Source organism: Mesoplodon densirostris, chromosome 9 (genome assembly GCF_025265405.1).
Source record: "Mesoplodon densirostris isolate mMesDen1 chromosome 9, mMesDen1 primary haplotype, whole genome shotgun sequence".
Classification (NCBI taxonomy): Eukaryota; Metazoa; Chordata; class Mammalia; order Artiodactyla; family Ziphiidae; genus Mesoplodon; species Mesoplodon densirostris.
This window is the reverse complement of record NC_082669.1, coordinates 98,154,689-98,171,805: the sequence shown is the minus strand read 5'-3', so window position 1 is coordinate 98,171,805 and position 17,117 is coordinate 98,154,689. Positions and strand designations below refer to the sequence as shown.

Genomic DNA, 17,117 nt, shown 5'->3' with positions numbered 1-17,117 from the left:
GTTGTGATGGGAAAGATGCAAAGCGGTGTGTGTTGCAATTAATTAAGTTTAATTGAAGGGGTGCTGGTCAAGCTGGTGGAGAGGATTTGGGGTCATGCGAAAGCCCCAGCAAACACAGTCGCTGCCCACGAACCTGCAGTCTGGACTTGCAGCAGGAGCACGGTCCTGGGAAGGGAGAGCCTCCGATAACAGATATGGACCTTAAGACTTTTGCATAGTTTTGCTGTCATAGGGGCAAGTACATGGATTATTACTCAAGATCTTTTATGTCTCCTGCTATTGTAGGTGTATTTGTTCCATATTCTCTCCCTCCCTCCCACCCCCTCTCTCCCTCCCTCCCTCCCCCTCTCTCCCTCCCTCCCCCTCTCTCCCTCCTTCCCTCCCTCCCCCTCTCTCCCTCCTTCCCTCCCTCCCCCTCTCTCCCTCCTTCCCTCCCTCCCCCTCTCTCCCTCCTTCCCTCCCTCCCCCTCTCTCCCTCTCTCCCTCCCTCCCTCCCCCTCTCTCCCTCCCTCCCTCCCCCTCCCTCCCTCCCTTCCTCCCCCTCTCTCCCTCCCTCCCTCCTTTTTATGCTGCAGTGCAGCTTGGCTTTTACTGTTTGTGATAGTCTGTGAAAGAGAGATTTTTGTGACTTGATGGCAGTCAAAGGTGGGAGTGATTTGTGAACTTTGAGACTCAACTTTTCTTTAAGTGGAGAGACAGGAAGAGGGCATTTTGCTTCTAGGAAACTGGACCTTTATGGATGAAATAAAGAAAGAGGAAGAAAAATATACTTAATCATAGCAGTTAATGTTAATTTAGCATTTCCTATTTGTCAGGCACATACTAAGCAATGTCTCCATGTTATTTAGTTGGTAAAATACCCCTATGAGGCAGGTACTGTTATCCCTTTTTTACATAGGAGGGAACTTAGATTAAGTGACTTACTGGCTGTGTGACTTTCAGTAGGTGATGGAGCCAGGCTTCAGACGCAGCTGGGCTCCTTCCAACTCTGTGCCTTCCCTGCATGCCTAAGTTATGTTGCCTTCTGAGGAAGCTGGTTGTTGGGCAGTGATGATGTAGCTCTTGGATGAGAACAGCTATTCAGGCGTTGTGCAAAGGGGAGATACGGGCCCACTTCAGCCAAAGAACTGTTAGCCTAACATGGATTGTACATGAGGGAATTTCAAGACAAAAAATCTCTGCTGTGAAAGGCAGGAGACATTTGATGACTCCAAGCGTTGTGTCATGATGAAATACTAAGATTATCTGCTTGTATTCAGGGGAAAATTAAATAGTTGATTAACTGGCTATTGGAAAAAGAAGATAGAATCTATTTATGCATTTTTTTAAATCAAATCAATTGAGAAGAAAGGGGAAATCAAAGGGTCCAGAGGGCTCATGGCATTTTGTTTTTTATTTTTATTTTTCTTTTTGCGGTATGCGGGCCTCTCACTGTTGTGGCCTCTCCCGTTGCGGAGCACAGGCTCCGGATGCGCAGGCCCAGCGGCCATGGCTCACGGGCCCAGCCGCTCCGCGGCATATGGGATCCTCCCAGACCGGGGCACGAACCCGTATCCCCTGCATCGGCAGGCGGACTCTTAACCACTGCGCCACCAGGGAGGCCCGGGCTCATGGCATTTTGTGTGGAACCACACCACAGTTTCATGTGGATTCTTGGCAACCTTCTCAGAAAACAAAAACAAAAACAGAAACAGGAACAGCGCTTAAGGTTTGAATGAGGACAATTATACTGATCAAAGGACTATTAGAAGACACCTTATCAATTCGTGGAAGTTATGGGACACTTATTTCAAAGTTATTTGAAAATTATTTGTGTTTCATGGGCTGTGAATTATTCCTCTAACCTTTCCATCCATCTTACTATTAGCGTTCTTCCTGGGATTTAGAATTTCTCTCTGCAGGCTCGTGTTCAGAGGAAGTTGTTTTGCTGTGTTTGATTTTTCCTTTTTCTTTTTTCTTTTTTTTAACATCTTCATTGGAGTATAATTGCTTTACAGTGGTGTGTTAGTTTCTGCTTTATAACAAAGTGAATCAGCTATACATATACATATATCCCCTTATCTCCTCCCTCTTGTGTCTCCTTCCCACCCTCCCTATCCCACCCCTCTAGGTGGTCACACAGCACCAAGCTGATCTCCCTGTGCTATGCAGCTGCTTCCCACTGGCTATCTATTTTACATTTAGTAGTGTATATATGTCCATGCCACTCTCTCACTTCATCCCAGCTTACCCTTCCCCCTCCCCGTGTCCTCAAGTCCATTCTCTGCTTCTGTGTCTTTATTCCTGTCTTGCCCCTAGGTTCTTCAGAACCTTTTTTTTTTTTTTTTTAGATTCCATATATATGTGTTAGGATATGGTATTTATTTGTCTCTTTCTGACTTACTTCACTCTGTATGACCGATCCTAGGTCCATCCACCTCACTACAAATAACTAAATTTTGTTTCTTTTTATGGCTGAGTAATATTTCATTGTATACATAGGCCACATCTTCTTTATCCATTCATCTGTCGATGGGCATTTAGGTTGCTTCCACATCCTGGCTATTGTAAATAGTGCTGCAATGAACATTGTGGTACATGACTCTTTCTGAATTATGGTTTTCTCAGGGTATATGCCCAGTAGGGGGATTGCTGGGTCGTATGGTAGTTCTATTTTTATGATTTTTCCTTTTTTTTCTCTGCCTCCTTTTACTAATCCTTTCTAGTAGTTTGAATGGTTTCCAGGATCCTGAGAGTAGAGTCGGGTTTTCTTTAAGTGGCTAAGGCTCCCATCCTGTGGCCACGTCAGGGGTGTTTCAGGTGTGTCATTGAGCTCGTGGGAATTTGGATGCACTGTTAGAGAGAGGCTGTGTGCCTCGAGCCTTAAGGCATCCCAACTTTCTATGGGTTATGGTCTCAGGCAGTGATAAGAGAGGCACCCTCTCTTCTTGGCCCCTTTTCTGCTGACCACTGGGGAGCCTGGTTCATACACAGCCTCCTACCAGCCGGGGGTGAACTTTTATTCCCCCTAATCAGACAGAAGCCAAACTCCTGGTTTCCTCTGCTTGCCATTTTGTGCTTCATTTGTTTCTGGCCCATGAAGACTTTTTGTTTCCTCCTATGTTTGTGTCTAGAGTGAAATGGGGTGTTGAAAGTGTGAACTCATAGCATTATCTTTACTCAGAAAAGATAGACCTATTTCAAATAAACATAACAAAAATCTACCTAAAGGTAAATGGACTGACTTGTGAGTATAAATCATAAAGGGAGGTCTGCATGATCATCTCTCAGAAGTTTTAAAGAGACTGCCTTCTTTTCCCTGCTCTGTATGGGATATTGAATTGGTTTCTAGTAAGTTCCACCACATTTCTGAGACTCTCTGTTTCTACTCAGGGCTGTCTACAGCTGCAGTCAGTGATCCCAGTTTGTTGGGATTTCTGAGTTTTCACATCCTTTTTAATGACTTTTAAATCCCCTTCTTGTAGCTTATTAGAAGTATCTGCTTTTACTGTGTCTAGTTTGTGCTTTTAGCAGCTCAGGAGCAATATCCAACATAGTCATCAGCACTACTTTAGCATCTGGCATTTTTTTCCTTTACTTCAGTTAGCAAGTTTAGTGAGTATTGTGTGTAAGGGAAGAGCTAAAGAAGTGCTGGCTGGAAATCTAAGGACTTGTCTAGGAGCAAATCGCCCAGTTTGGGGAAAAGGGGGGGATTTTGGACACTAGTGTCAATCTGGATTTTTAGTTTACCACTTTGGATGAACATAGTGGTATCCCTTTCTAGAAGGTAAAGACAGTTTTAGATTTCTTGCCAGATGGGCAAGTTTGACATCCTGGGAAGTACTCGTCTTGGAGGAGAAAGGATTTTAGATGCAAGTCAACAGACCTGGCATGACTCCAACTCTGCCACTTTTGATTATTTTGTCTTGAGCAAATAACATGACCTCTGTGTACCTCAGTTAATAAATCTGCAAATTAACTGAATTTGACTAAGCAATTTCCAAGATTTCCCCAGTGTTCCACAGGTTCCCAAGGTACATGCCATGGTCTCAGGGATGTTCAGGCCACATGTAGAGCTGGGTTTAGTTCTTTACTGAAAGGTCCCCTGCACCAGAGTGGCTAAGAGGTTGGCCTTTGGTGTGTGGCAAACCTAGCTTTGAATGTCAGCTCTACCTTGCAAATGATTAAGGAGGTCACTAAACGTTCCAAGTCTTGGTTTCCTTATCTACAAAATGGAGACAAAAATTATATCTATCGTAGAGAGTTGTTTTGAAGCTTAATAAGATAATTCAGTAGAAAAATTTGCTTAGGGACTAGCACATAGAAAGCAATCAGTATGCTTTTCTTTTTGTTAATTGTAAACTCCTTGAGAGCAGGCATTTTGCCTTACCTATCTTAGTGTAGTTCATTTACCTTTTTATTTCAATTACTTAGTTCCATGTTTTATATGCAGTAGTGTTCAATAAATGCACAATTAAAGTACAATTTTTAAAAAATTAAAAAAAATTCTCATACAAATTTAGAATGAATACATGTTAAAAATTTATTTCGCTTTTTAATAAAGGAATCAGCAAGATAATACAAGAAGAGGAAAATGATTATGTAATTTATGCCAAAGTAATTTTTCTAAATTTGAGACAAAATTAGTTTATGCCCTATGGGGGAATAGAACCATAACCTTTAAAGTGATCTCTTCTTGACATTTGTATCTCTACAGGACAGAAATCCTCAAGTTAACCTACAATCGTAAAGTTCTTAGATAAGCCTGTGACACTACTCTAGAATGACATTGTGAGGATATGCAAGTTTCTTTTTGGTATTTCCAAGTTTGGGGTAATTTTTCTAAATAGTTATAATAAGACTAAACCCAAAGTATTATTTATCTTAGAAAAAGATTAAACAGGAATATGATTCTAGTATATAAGTATCTATTTTCTGCCTAAACTTATAATAAGTACTAAGTTCATCCATAATTATGTTTTCATAATGTTTCATTAAGGGGAATGTAGGGATATTTAGGAAAGCACGACTGATTTCTAAGATAACATGGAGAGTAACCAGTTAATAAGCGCTTACATGGGCCATGCACCATAATGAGGGTTTTACATACGTTTTAGTTTAATCTATAAACAATCTTGTGAGGTAGGCATTATCTCCATTTTGAAAATCAGATAAATGAGTCTGTGAGGTTAAATAACTTAATCAAGATAACAAAGCCAATATGAGCCAGAATTGAGATTTAATCTGATTCTGAGTCTTACATTTCCTGCAGTGCCCTATGTATATACCTCCCTAAATTGTAAACTCTCCTGAATTTTAAAGTATATCTCTAGTTAACATATAGATGAATAGGTCTAGTTTTGCTTATATGATACAGCATATACAAAATGGTTCTTTTTCCTATAAGAGACTTGCCATTTTGAAAACTGCTTGAGATAAGTGGTCTTTCAGTTCCCTGGTCACTGGATTAAATCATGCATGTTTTGGGCTTCCATGGTGGCGCAGTGGTTGAGAGTCCGCCTGCTAATGCAGGGGACACGGGTTCGTGCCCCAGTCCGGGAAGATCCCACATGCCGTGGAGCGGCTGGGCCCGTGAGCCATGGCCGCTGAGCCTGCGCATCCGGAGCCTGTGCTCCGCAACGGGAGAGGCCACAACAGTGAGAGGCCCGCGTACCGCAAAAAAGAAAAAAAAAAAAAAAACCCATGCATGTTTTAAAGAAAAGTAGACTATTCTATTTGCTCCTTTTAAAGGCTCCTGTTCTCAGGTTATTGTCTTTGTAACTTATCTATCTTTCTTATATCTCTTCTGGTCCCCAAAATGTCTGTAGGTGGGCTGGATCCTTTCCATTCTGGATGAACTGCAGCTGACCCCTCAGCCTCCGGTTGGGGTCCTTCCTCTGGGGACTGGGAACGACCTGGCTCGAACTCTCAACTGGGGAGGGGTAAGAACTGCCCTCAGGGGCTGCCCATGTCATCCAGCAACAGATCCCCAAACCCACAGATGCTCAAGTGGAAGGGGCCTATGCTACTCTTGTTCAAGGAACAAGTTAGAGTTGAGAATCAAGGTCCCCATGAACCATGGTTTTATCTGGTGACTTCTTCAGTTTAAACTTATAGTCAGCTAGAGAAGAAGGGAACATTTTATATTTTAAAAAAATGGGAGTTAGTACACAGGCCTGAGGCTTTTTGAGGTACCCACTAAAGACAGAGGGTGGGTTGGCCTCAGGTCCTCATGTTAAACAATCACAGAGACTTGAATTGCTCCTGACCCCCAGTCCTCTCCAGAAGAGTGAGTCTGGTTCAGATTTACAATCCTTACTTTGGAAGAGTTATGGCTTTGTTTGAGCATTTAGTTTTCTGGTCAGTGTCGTCATGATTTTATACAGGTTATACAGGTAACCAACTGTTGGTTATACAGGTAACCAACTGTCCTCTTCAACATGGAGCCAATTCAGGAAAGCTTGTTGAAAGTAGTTTACCTGTCACTAACCAGCCATTTTATCATCATCATCATCATTATTTTTATAGTACTAAGAAAATAAGAAAGTACAATATGCTAACGTATGCTGCCCCACCAGCTTTTTATATGCTCATATGAGACCATTGCCTGGGCTGGGCTCCATGAAAATTATCTTCAGAGATTAGCAGATGTTAATCTGGCCTTTGGGTGCGCTCACCTCACATGGGTGATAATTATGTCCGGATATTAGCAGATATTTATTTGGCCTTGGATGAATTAACCTCCCATTGGTCTTTTTTTTTTTAAGTAAGCATAGTATAAATAATAAATATATTTACATGAAGCAGCTAAATGTATTATTGGTATTAATTCCTCTTATCCAAATCAATGACTTGACTGCCCTTAATAATCGTCCTGTCAGTAATGTGTGCTCAAGAATTAAGTAGCTAGCTCCCTAGCAGGGCTATTCCTCAGTCAGACTTGCCCTAGGTCCTGGAAGGAATTGTGTCCTAGTACAAGGTCAGGGAGAGGTGAGTGAAATGGAACGTCAGTGGAAGAAGTTGTCTGGCCGCTGTCACCTTGATTCTTTTCCCGCTTTTCCACATACACTTGTTCTGTGTATCCTCCAAATTCCTCTAGTAGGAGGCCTGGGGCGACTTGTTTTCACTCTGATAAAAACAGCCATCCAGCATGGATCTCAAAAGCCTGCCGGTGGCTATTGGTTCCTGGTGCTGGCAAAAGTCATTCCTCAGCTCAAACCAGCTAGAGTTAGTATTTCTGTGCACATTACCCATGCCTATTGTCTTAAATTCTAAGTACCTCGAGGAACACAGTTTACTCTCCCAGCCTTGCTAATTGCAAAATAAACAGCTGTAGAAAAAGGACTCTGCCTTGCATGAAATACCTTTGGCTGTACTGTTCCCTACTCCAGACAGCAATGTGTATGCTCTTTGATTCCTTAGGGCTACACTGATGAACCTGTTTCTAAGATCCTTTGCCAAGTTGAAGATGGGACAATTGTACAGCTAGATCGCTGGAACCTCCATGTGGAAAGAAACCCAGACTTGCCTCCAGAAGAACTTGAAGATGGCGTGTGTAAGGTTAGAGAGTTCTTCCCTTCAGCAGAAAGCTAACCCTGGAGTATCTGCCTGAGTCACAGGAAATACGTTCCTGGCTGGAGGGTCATGTGCTGATTCCCTCCTATGAGATGACAGGACGGTGTTTGAGTTGACCGCTCCTAGGGCTATGAGTATAACACTTCCTGATGATTCTGCCCCGTAGACTTCTAAAGACCAAGATTTCCTACCTACTTCCATAGCGCAGGGAGCTGTTCTCTGTCCTCAAATTCCGCACCAGAAAGAAATATATCAGTTTTCTAATCTTTCAAATTCATTGCAAACTCTTAACCTATGAGAAATTTAAAAAAATCGTATGATCTGAAGCATTAGACACAGCGTCTTTCAATAGAAAGATAAATGCCTGAGATTTCTGGTCTGATAGCAAATATTTCAATTTCATCACTTGATTGGGACATCAAGATGCCTAAATAAATGTTTGACTTAGTGTTTTTCCTTCAGTGATTGAACTTGTATCTCAACCCAAGACAAACCAAGGGACATAATTGTAAAAATGCTACTATAGAGCTTCAGGGGAACATTTGGCTTTAAGTTCTGCCCTCAATCTCAGATAAATTTGATAGGTTTCTGAGTAAACACTTGCTTTCTATTACTTTCCACTTTTCTTCTATAACAGTGTTTTCAAATTTTTGTTGTGTAAGAATATCCAGGTATGCCTATAAAATGCAGATTACAAGGTCCTATTCCCAATGATTCTGATTAAGTACATGCAGGGTGAAGGCCCAGGCATCTGTACTTAAACAGCATCCCTGCTATATTGGATTGTGCCATTGATTGAGGCCAAGATTTCATGGTGGTTTCAGCCTTAAAATCCGACATCATTTTAGACCAAATCAATGCACCTTTATTGATTAGTACCATGATCCTGACCAATTGTGATAGATGCTCAAGTTACTTATTTGGCTAAAATTGGTTAAAACATGTTTTGTCTTACCTGCATGGTTTTTTCACCTAAACTATGATCCAGAAACTATAAGGTTTTTAGTAGATATCATGATTGCTCAGTTGATCTTGAGTTCATAACATCACAATGTTGTTTAAACAAGTGCCATCTTGGGATATAATACTTCTTCCTAATGTATTTGACTTACAGAAATTGGATAGAAAACAGCTAAAGTACAAAGAAGTGTACCATATGGAAATGTTATGGACCTATCCCCACTCAACCTGGAATGGTTAGAACATCAATAGCAATCTCTATTTAATTCTCTTCTCAATAGCTTAAGAAATGGAAAGACTGCTTGGTGCAGCCTGGGAACATTAATCCAGATAATTAAAGGGTTTTGAAAGTGGATTTTTGAGGAGATGTGTAGGAAATCAGGGCAATTTTTCCTGGAAAATATGAATAAGAACTTAATAACAGACTAAATTGTGATGTTATTTAGGAGATGGTGACCAGATGTTCTCCTGAGTTATCAGTGGATGCTAAGACAGCATTGTAGCCAAAAGAGCATAAATGGTAGAAATGAACATATCTGCGCTTTTGGCAGGATCGCCAACCCTTGCTGTCATTACTAAGGACTTGTATTTTGTTTCAGTGCAGGAACTGGACATTCTCATATTTGAAGCCAGGAGAGTGAGACATGTTTTGGCAATGTTCTATGTGTTTAGTTTCTCTCTCTATTCTCCAGTCGGTTGTAATCACTTCTAAGGGCTGATCTGACCTCTGAATCAGTACAAGCTCTGACTCGGTGTTCCATCGAAGGGTCCATCCTTTATTTCAATTTCTCTCTTTCTGCATTAATATCTCTCTTGCTCTCCCTCTGACTCTTCCTCTCATTTCATTTTTCTCTTAATGGGACACAATTATTGCTCTAGTCAAACAGAAAATCTTACTGATCAAGGGACATATGAAACCCTGTAATAAACTTACTTTTGAAATCTTGAGGCCAAACACTTATTTCTAATAGAAGAGAAGTGCATTTCTATCTGGAGGATAAACCTGATAATTATCTGGAAACATTATCTAGGCTGAGATAAAATTACCTCTCCATTTACTTTTAACGTTTATCTTTCATTCTGAGTTGCAGAAGGAAAAGTGTAAGAATCACCATTTGCCTTCTAGCATTTTCCACATGCTTTTCTAACTGTTCTAACATTAAACTGAAGCCTTCAAATCATATCAGCTTTGTAGTTTTAATGCAGGACTTTAGGCTGCATAGTTTGTTCTTTCCTTTACTCAGCTTGTAGCAGTAACAGCCAGGGACCCAGAGGACTCTGGGAAGGAAAGCTAAGGCTTGTATGTGTATCCATGTGTCTGCATTGCATATTTCACAGTCATGTTAAAGATAAGAGTTTATAGACTAAATAGGAATCTGAATACTGATAAATACACACACACATATATATTTTTATTTTTATTTTTCCTCTAGGTTGAGAATAGCTGAATGGCTCCCACTGACTTATTGCTTACATGACTTTTGTCAAAAAATATTTCTTTTTGGAAAATAAGTGAAGGGTAAACAAATGTTATTCATTTTAAGTTGCAGTATTAATATGCTGAACATAAATTCTTGAAAAATCTTGCATCCACTGATTAAGAAGGTTAGACACGATCCTTACAATTGAATTTACTTGCTAAGTTTGCTTGTTGAATCATCCTTTGTAACTATTACAAATGTGCATTCCTCAGCTTATGAGGTTCTCTTATTACAGTATCCACAAGAATGGTTCTCATTGAATAATTTGTATTTGTATCCCTTTTTTCCTAAACTATTTAAAATTCTTAGGAATATCCTTTGAGTTGAGCTTTCACTAAAGAATTAATTCAAAAATCCCTTGTTCCTTCTACATAGGCACCCCTGCCTTGAGTTTTAATTGATCGTTCTCCCAGGGACTTGCCCCAGAGACAAGTGTCTGGCTTTAGGTTTTATTTTCCTCTTTTTGCCTGGTCACACACAACTTCAGTTCTGCCTTTGTTCATCATTGCAGCTTCCTCTGAATGTTTTCAATAATTACTTCAGCCTCGGATTTGATGCCCACGTCACACTGGAGTTCCATGAATCCAGAGGTGAGGACAACGTCCCATTTCCATCTCCCAGGGAGGAAGTTTCCAGCAGGTGTTTTGCATGTTCTGTTTTGTTCGCATATCACTTAAATGTTGACAGTGTGTCTAATGCTGTTCCATTTGAACCTTCATGTTGACCCTGGGAGCTAGACAAGATAGGAACTTATTACAGATGTTACTTTGAGACCTCATTGTTTAGGGTCTCAAAGATGGTAAAGGTCAGGACCAGATGTTTGCTCCGGGACTCAGGCCTCCTAATCTTTAGGTTTGACTAGAAACTTTGAAGCTAGTGAACTACTAAGAAGTGATAAAAAGAGAGTCTTTCACTAAAGTCATTAGAATACTTACAGCTTCTCAAACCACCAATTATTAAAGTTCAGGACTTTATAACCAAGGTCATTGAAATCTTGTAGCCAAACGTAAAAGTCTTTCCTATGTGCACAAAAGAGACAACAGGCACCTTAGAACAGTACGGGGGCTGGCTATAGGTGGTTTAGGTTGAAAGAAAAGGGATTGACGGTGATTGGATTAGGCATGGAAGGTGCTTGGAATCTCCACTGGGCAAGGTAGTATGAATGAGGGCTGGTGGTCATTTAAGTACTAGAAGAGATGGAATCGAGATTTGGGGAAGCAAAATAACTTTTGAAAGAGAAATAAGATGAAATAATGACAAGTTAAATATTTCATCAAAATTTTCTTATGTCATTCAGAACTGAGAAAGTTTAGGATTTTGGCTTATGCTTTGAAGCCTCAATCTCTTGCTTTCTTGGTCTCTCTTAATCTCTTTCTCTCTCTTAAACGCTCTTGTACAATACATCTATGTCTCTGCCTGTACCTAGTCCCTTGTGAATATGGTAACATGTAACCAAAATAATGCTTGGCTGCAGGTATAAGTAATTTGTGAGATCAAAGTCATAATGAGGGATTATTTTACTTTTCCTCTAGATTCTGCAAGAGCCTCTAAGCTTTTAACTCATAGAATTTGAAATGCAGAGTACAAAAGGCTAAAGTTCAACTGTTCAGATTCCAGTAATAATGCAGAGAAAATTCTGATAACACTTTTATATACTAAAGATCAGGAATGGGGCTATAGGATTAAGGCTGTTAGAAGACAAAATAAAAGTAGAGTATAAACCTGTAATTCTCTTACTGAATTCAGCAATTTTGTTAGACTTTGCATTCTTGGTTTCATGAGGCTTTGAGGGTTAAATGCTGAGCCACATAGAAGCAATACTGATTAAAGAAAGAGTCATAGTTTTCTCTGATTAACCAGAAAATCACAGATAGACAGGTTGGTTGACAACAGAACCATAAATATCAAATACCCGAATCAGAAACACCGACACGCTCCACACCTCCCTGCTCTAGACAGTTCTCGGAGATTAGATGTTCAGAGGGTCCTACGTTAGGGCTGGCATTTATAACCTGCTGCCTTTCCTAATTTAAGGAGAGTAGATTTGGGGAAGTAACTGGAGATTTCTTTCTCCATTTCTTACCCCATTTATTTCTCATATTCTTTGGGAGACTCTGGATCTGGGCTTCCTAATAAAATCTTTACATTTCTTAACAGTACTTGTAAAGTAGTACAATTGTCACCAATGCATGAACCTCCAAATTAGACATCCTGCCATGAAAAGAGGCCTAAATGAGTAAGTGGTGGACAGAGAGCTCATTCAAGGGAGCCTAATATCTTATTAATCTGAAAGTTATCCTAATGATATGTTTCCTTGTACTGTGGTGAAACTTTGGTGCCTCAGAATGAGAGGGCAGCAAAGAGAGACCTCACAGTGGAAAGACCAGGCTTAGAAAGAATTCTTGTGGGAAAGTGATATTTTTCTTTTCTTTTAAGCTATGGAACTATTTCATTTTAGAGAGGAACATGCAAATTGTGGTGTATATGTATGTCTACATCATTTTATATGTGTGATTATAAAATAATTGGTTGAAAGATGCCAAGAGTTAATACTTTACTTTGAAAACTTTATTGCCGAGGCTTAGTGTAAGTGCTTTCCTGCAATTGGAAAAGGAATTGCAAACATTTTCCCTGCAGGTAAGCCAAGGCCCTTGAGGAAAAACAGCCACTGAAGAGCTGGATAAGGGAGGATTGCTCTTGACTGAGGGTAACACATACCATACTTATGGAGAGGATATTGAGATGGTACACAATAAATATGCACAAACTATTGGAACCAGATTTGGTTGATATGCCTAGACCAGAGATGTGGACTTCTTAGTATCTGTTAGTCTATTCTTTTTGCGTTAAGTTAAAAAAAAATCATTATTTATGATGAAAGGTATAATTACTCAAGCCATTATTATTATTATTATTATTATTATTATTATTATTATTTACTGTTTTCCGTTTATTTGGATTTTCCCCGTATTTTTACCTGGATAGTCAAGAAATCTCAAGCTCAGCTGCAGAAAGAAGAGAAAGATAGCAGGCCGCATTTTCAGTAGGGGCATAGTACTTACTTTGTTGGTAGATTGTGTCAGTGGATGTTCTCAAGCTACGCAAACCATAGTTGAGACTTCAAACTGTTCTCAAATACAGCTGCTCAGGGACTGAGAGTTCATGACAAAACTTGTATCATTTGCCATCAAATACTTGCAGAGTGATTCAAAGCCCCATAAGAGCCATTACCAAAAAACAAACAAAAAAGAGCTTGCATAGAATAACTGATTAGTTATTAGTCCAAAAATACAATACATTGGGAATTATGCTAATCCATTTACATGCAATGGGTAGTAAAAACAAGTCTCACTAAAGCAGAATCTTAAAAAATTTAATTGCAGAAACAATTTTTGGCATAGATGTGAAATAACCCATCAAATTGACATGGGACAAATGCAGACTTTTGCCTTACTATTGATACTTATATTGTATTTCTTTCGAAGGGACAATTAAAATGACATTCATTTTGAGACAGTTTATTAGTGGCATTACTGTGTAAATGCCTTTAGAATTACCAGTAAAAAGTCAAGCAAGGAGTAAAGATAGTCTTAACATTTTGATTGACTTAACATTTTATATATAAAGAATGCAAACATGAATAATTTCCGATAGAAGGTATACTTAATTTGATTGGAAAACAAAAGCTTTTTTATTCTCATAGTGGCTAACCCATGTGTGGCTGAACTGTTGCATTTCAGAACATGCAATTGTTTGGAACAGAATTGAGAGTTTTAATAGGATTGGTCATTTAATTGTCAGTTGGAGTCTTGCCCAGTGCTTTAATCACTACTGCATTATGACAGTGCTTGAGGAAGTACATTGAAAATATTCCAATCTATTAACATAGTCATGTTAACAATGATTATGGTTATCAGGTAGCAAAGCAAGGTCTCACTTTGCCAGCTGCATGAATTAGATTGTCATTTTGGGGGGGACATGAAGGATATTAAACACATCAAACTTTTAGTCTGAGATTGGATGCTGAAGTTGTACTGCCTCATTGAAGTTACTTCTTATTCAGAGGAGTTGAGCCTATGCTACAAGGTCAAGGAAATACAAATATGACTCTAGACGAGGCAGTTTTTAAATCTGATTTAGGATTTGCTATTTTCACTGAATATACAGAGACATGCAGATCAGCATGTTTCAAAGGATTATGAATGTTTCATGATTCATATGGAGAACTGACAGATTTCTTTAAAAAGGTGTTATTTTCAGTGGCTTGCCAAATTTCATCATCACCATCACTGCAAAGGACACACTGCCAGGCTCTTGCCCAGGTAGTAAGACTTAGGCACAGTTTGCCCTTGAGAAACTCTCACTGTCCAAGGTTCTCTGTAACCTTCTTTTCCATCTTGAACCTCAACGTGGCATCTAATCATCATTCAAGACTCAAGTGTACTTGCCTCTGGAACACTTTTATGATCATTCCCTTTACGTGTGACTCCTACTTTGTCTTATAGAGACATCTTTCTATGGCATATACAAAAAGACATTTTATTTTTCATTTTCAGACCTGTCTCCCCCACTCTAAACAACATGAGGGCAAAAGACTATGTCTTATTTACTTTTATATTCCTTGTGCCAAGTCCAGTGGCTGTCTCAATGTTTGTTACAGGAACGGAATGTTTAATTGGAGGATGGGCCTGTATATAAAAGATAAATAGGGCTTCCCTGGTGGCGCAATGGTTGAGAGTCCACCTGCCGATGCAGGGGACATGGGTTCGTACCCCGGTCTGGGAGGATCCCACATGCCGTGAGCCATGACCGCTGAGCCTGCGCGCCCAGAGCCTGTGCCCCGCAACAGGAGAGGCCACAACAGTGAGAGGCCCGCGTACAGCAAAAAAAGATAAATAAAAGTAGAAGGGAATATAAAGTAAGGGTAAGATTAGTTGTCCAGGCAGTGTATAATGTAGGAGTTTGGTAGGGACTGTTGGCAGGACAAAGGTATCAGGGGAAAGTTTCCAGAAAGGGTAGGAGGGGGTATAGTGGGAAATAAAGAAGGAGTTTGTTATAGACAAGAAGTAAAGTGGGCAAGGGCATTTCAGACAGGAAGGAAAATGAGTTTGTGATAAAGATATGGGTTAGGTGACCAACTAATACATAGTGTAAGATTTTTGCAATGGTGTTAGAAACATGAAGATAGTGTTGATAAAAATATTTGTCCTTAATGGGAGATGACATTGGAAGGAGAGATTTTTATAATATATACAATTGGAATTGAAGGTGGCACTGTTACTGTGGGCATAGATTTTAGAGTCATTTATATATACATAACTGACATCTTAAGATTGAGTAGATATCCAATGCAGAGAATTTGGAAGATGTGTGTTATGTGAGATTCAAATCACTTACTGATTTTTATAAACATAGTGTTGAACTTATATTTACTCCCTAACAGGCAAGACCAATTTCAGAAAAAAGTAGGGTTTAGGATTCCATTCTAATGGCACATACGTTATTGTGTTGTATACAAAGATAGGATTAATATATTAAACTATTGGAATGGATTATACCCAGGGTCTGATCATTATTATAAATGGATTACATACAGAGCCAAATCATTTAGATGATGAGATTTAGGAAGTATGAGCTAATGAGATTTAGATGAGATTTTTGGATTTTGAGTTGATGCTGTAATGGAGATGAGACCTTTGGGGACCTGGGAGGGAGTGAATGTGTTTTTCATATGTGAAGGATGTGAATCATGGGGTCCAGAAGGTAGACGATGGTAGGTAGAATTTTGGTCTCCATGACCTTTGCCATCTGGTGTCATGCTTGCCATTCAAAGATAGGTTTGGGACTTGGAGACTTCCAGCTAGTCAGCCAGCTGTCTGATGAGAAATGACTTGGAGACAGACCCACCCCTAAGAAGGGATTAATGATCATACGGGACAAAATAGCAGAAAGCAAATATTTACAGTGGGTTCCTTTGGAATGTCTTGGAATTTTATTAGAAAGGATGTAAGGAAATGGTATTTCATTTGGGGATTTTATAATCCATTGAATTCATGTGAACATTTTCCAATGCAAATTCTCGTCTAATCGTTTTATGGTCCTCAACCTATATAACATTCAGGAACAAACTCAAAATTAAACCATTTCAGTCAGAGCTTTTGTTGTCCTATGCCCTGGGTCTATTCTGCAGGTCATCTGTATATATCTATATCTATATCTATATAGATATTTATATAACTTCACTAAATCAAATGATGTTTCAAGGCCTGTCACAAACAACAGTACAGATGGTAGTTAGGAGTTTTTGCAAAATATGTAAGCAAATTCTCTATTAATTATTATCCAAATTCCCCATATTTAATTAAATTTGAAACTGCATAGATAGTTTATGGAAGCCATATCCTATGGAGGTCAAAGCAAATAATTGACCCTCCCCCTCCTCCCCCTTCCTCTTTCTTCTATCACCCCTGCACTGTATCCCTGCCACCTCTCTATTTTGAATGGAGTCCAGAGTGTTTCAGCCCTTAGTGTGCCTGTGAATCACCTGGAGAGCTTGTTAAAGCAGATGCCTAGGCCCCAGCCCCCAGACGTTCTAATTCAGTAGGTTCAGGGTAGAGCCTAATAATTTGCAGATCTAGCAGGCTCCCAGTTGATGCTGCCACTGATGCCAGTTTGGGGCTACACTTTGCAGCACTGGACAACCATGCCAACTGCCTGTAACTAAGGGAACGATGATGATGAAGCCGTTGGGTCCTCGGGATGGGGAGGGAGAGGGAGGAAGTAGCGGTGCTAATCTAACTCACTACCTTTGATCAGGTCTCTATAACAAAACTACCTTTTCCCTTTTACAGAAGCAAATCCAGAGAAATTCAACAGTCGTTTTCGAAATAAAATGTTCTATGCAGGGGTAAGTACATATTTCATTTTTTGATGATTACATATTATTAATACTAATTCACTCATGGTAATAAAGATGCTGACTCTACTCTGCTAATAATTACACACACATCTCAGATGTTTACATGTGTGTCTAGAGATGGTTAATGTTTCATGTCTTGGTTTAAGAATGAAAGTAAGTATGTATTTCTTAAGTTAGTTGGCAGAGAGTTCATCATCGTTGAA

General features: G+C 39.6%; 1 protein-coding gene across 2 annotated transcripts in view; it reads left to right on the top strand.

Moving 5' to 3' along the window:
- DGKI (diacylglycerol kinase iota) overlaps window positions 1–17,117 on the top strand; it is a 466,299-nt gene that overhangs the window by 256,549 nt on the left and 192,633 nt on the right. For both annotated transcript variants that reach the window (XM_060107765.1, XM_060107764.1), the window contains exons 13-16: window positions 5,808–5,921; window positions 7,402–7,539; window positions 10,507–10,585; window positions 16,847–16,902. In XM_060107765.1, the coding sequence (XP_059963748.1) occupies window positions 5,808–5,921; window positions 7,402–7,539; window positions 10,507–10,585; window positions 16,847–16,902 (387 nt within the window). The remainder of the gene's footprint in view (window positions 1–5,807; window positions 5,922–7,401; window positions 7,540–10,506; window positions 10,586–16,846; window positions 16,903–17,117) is intronic.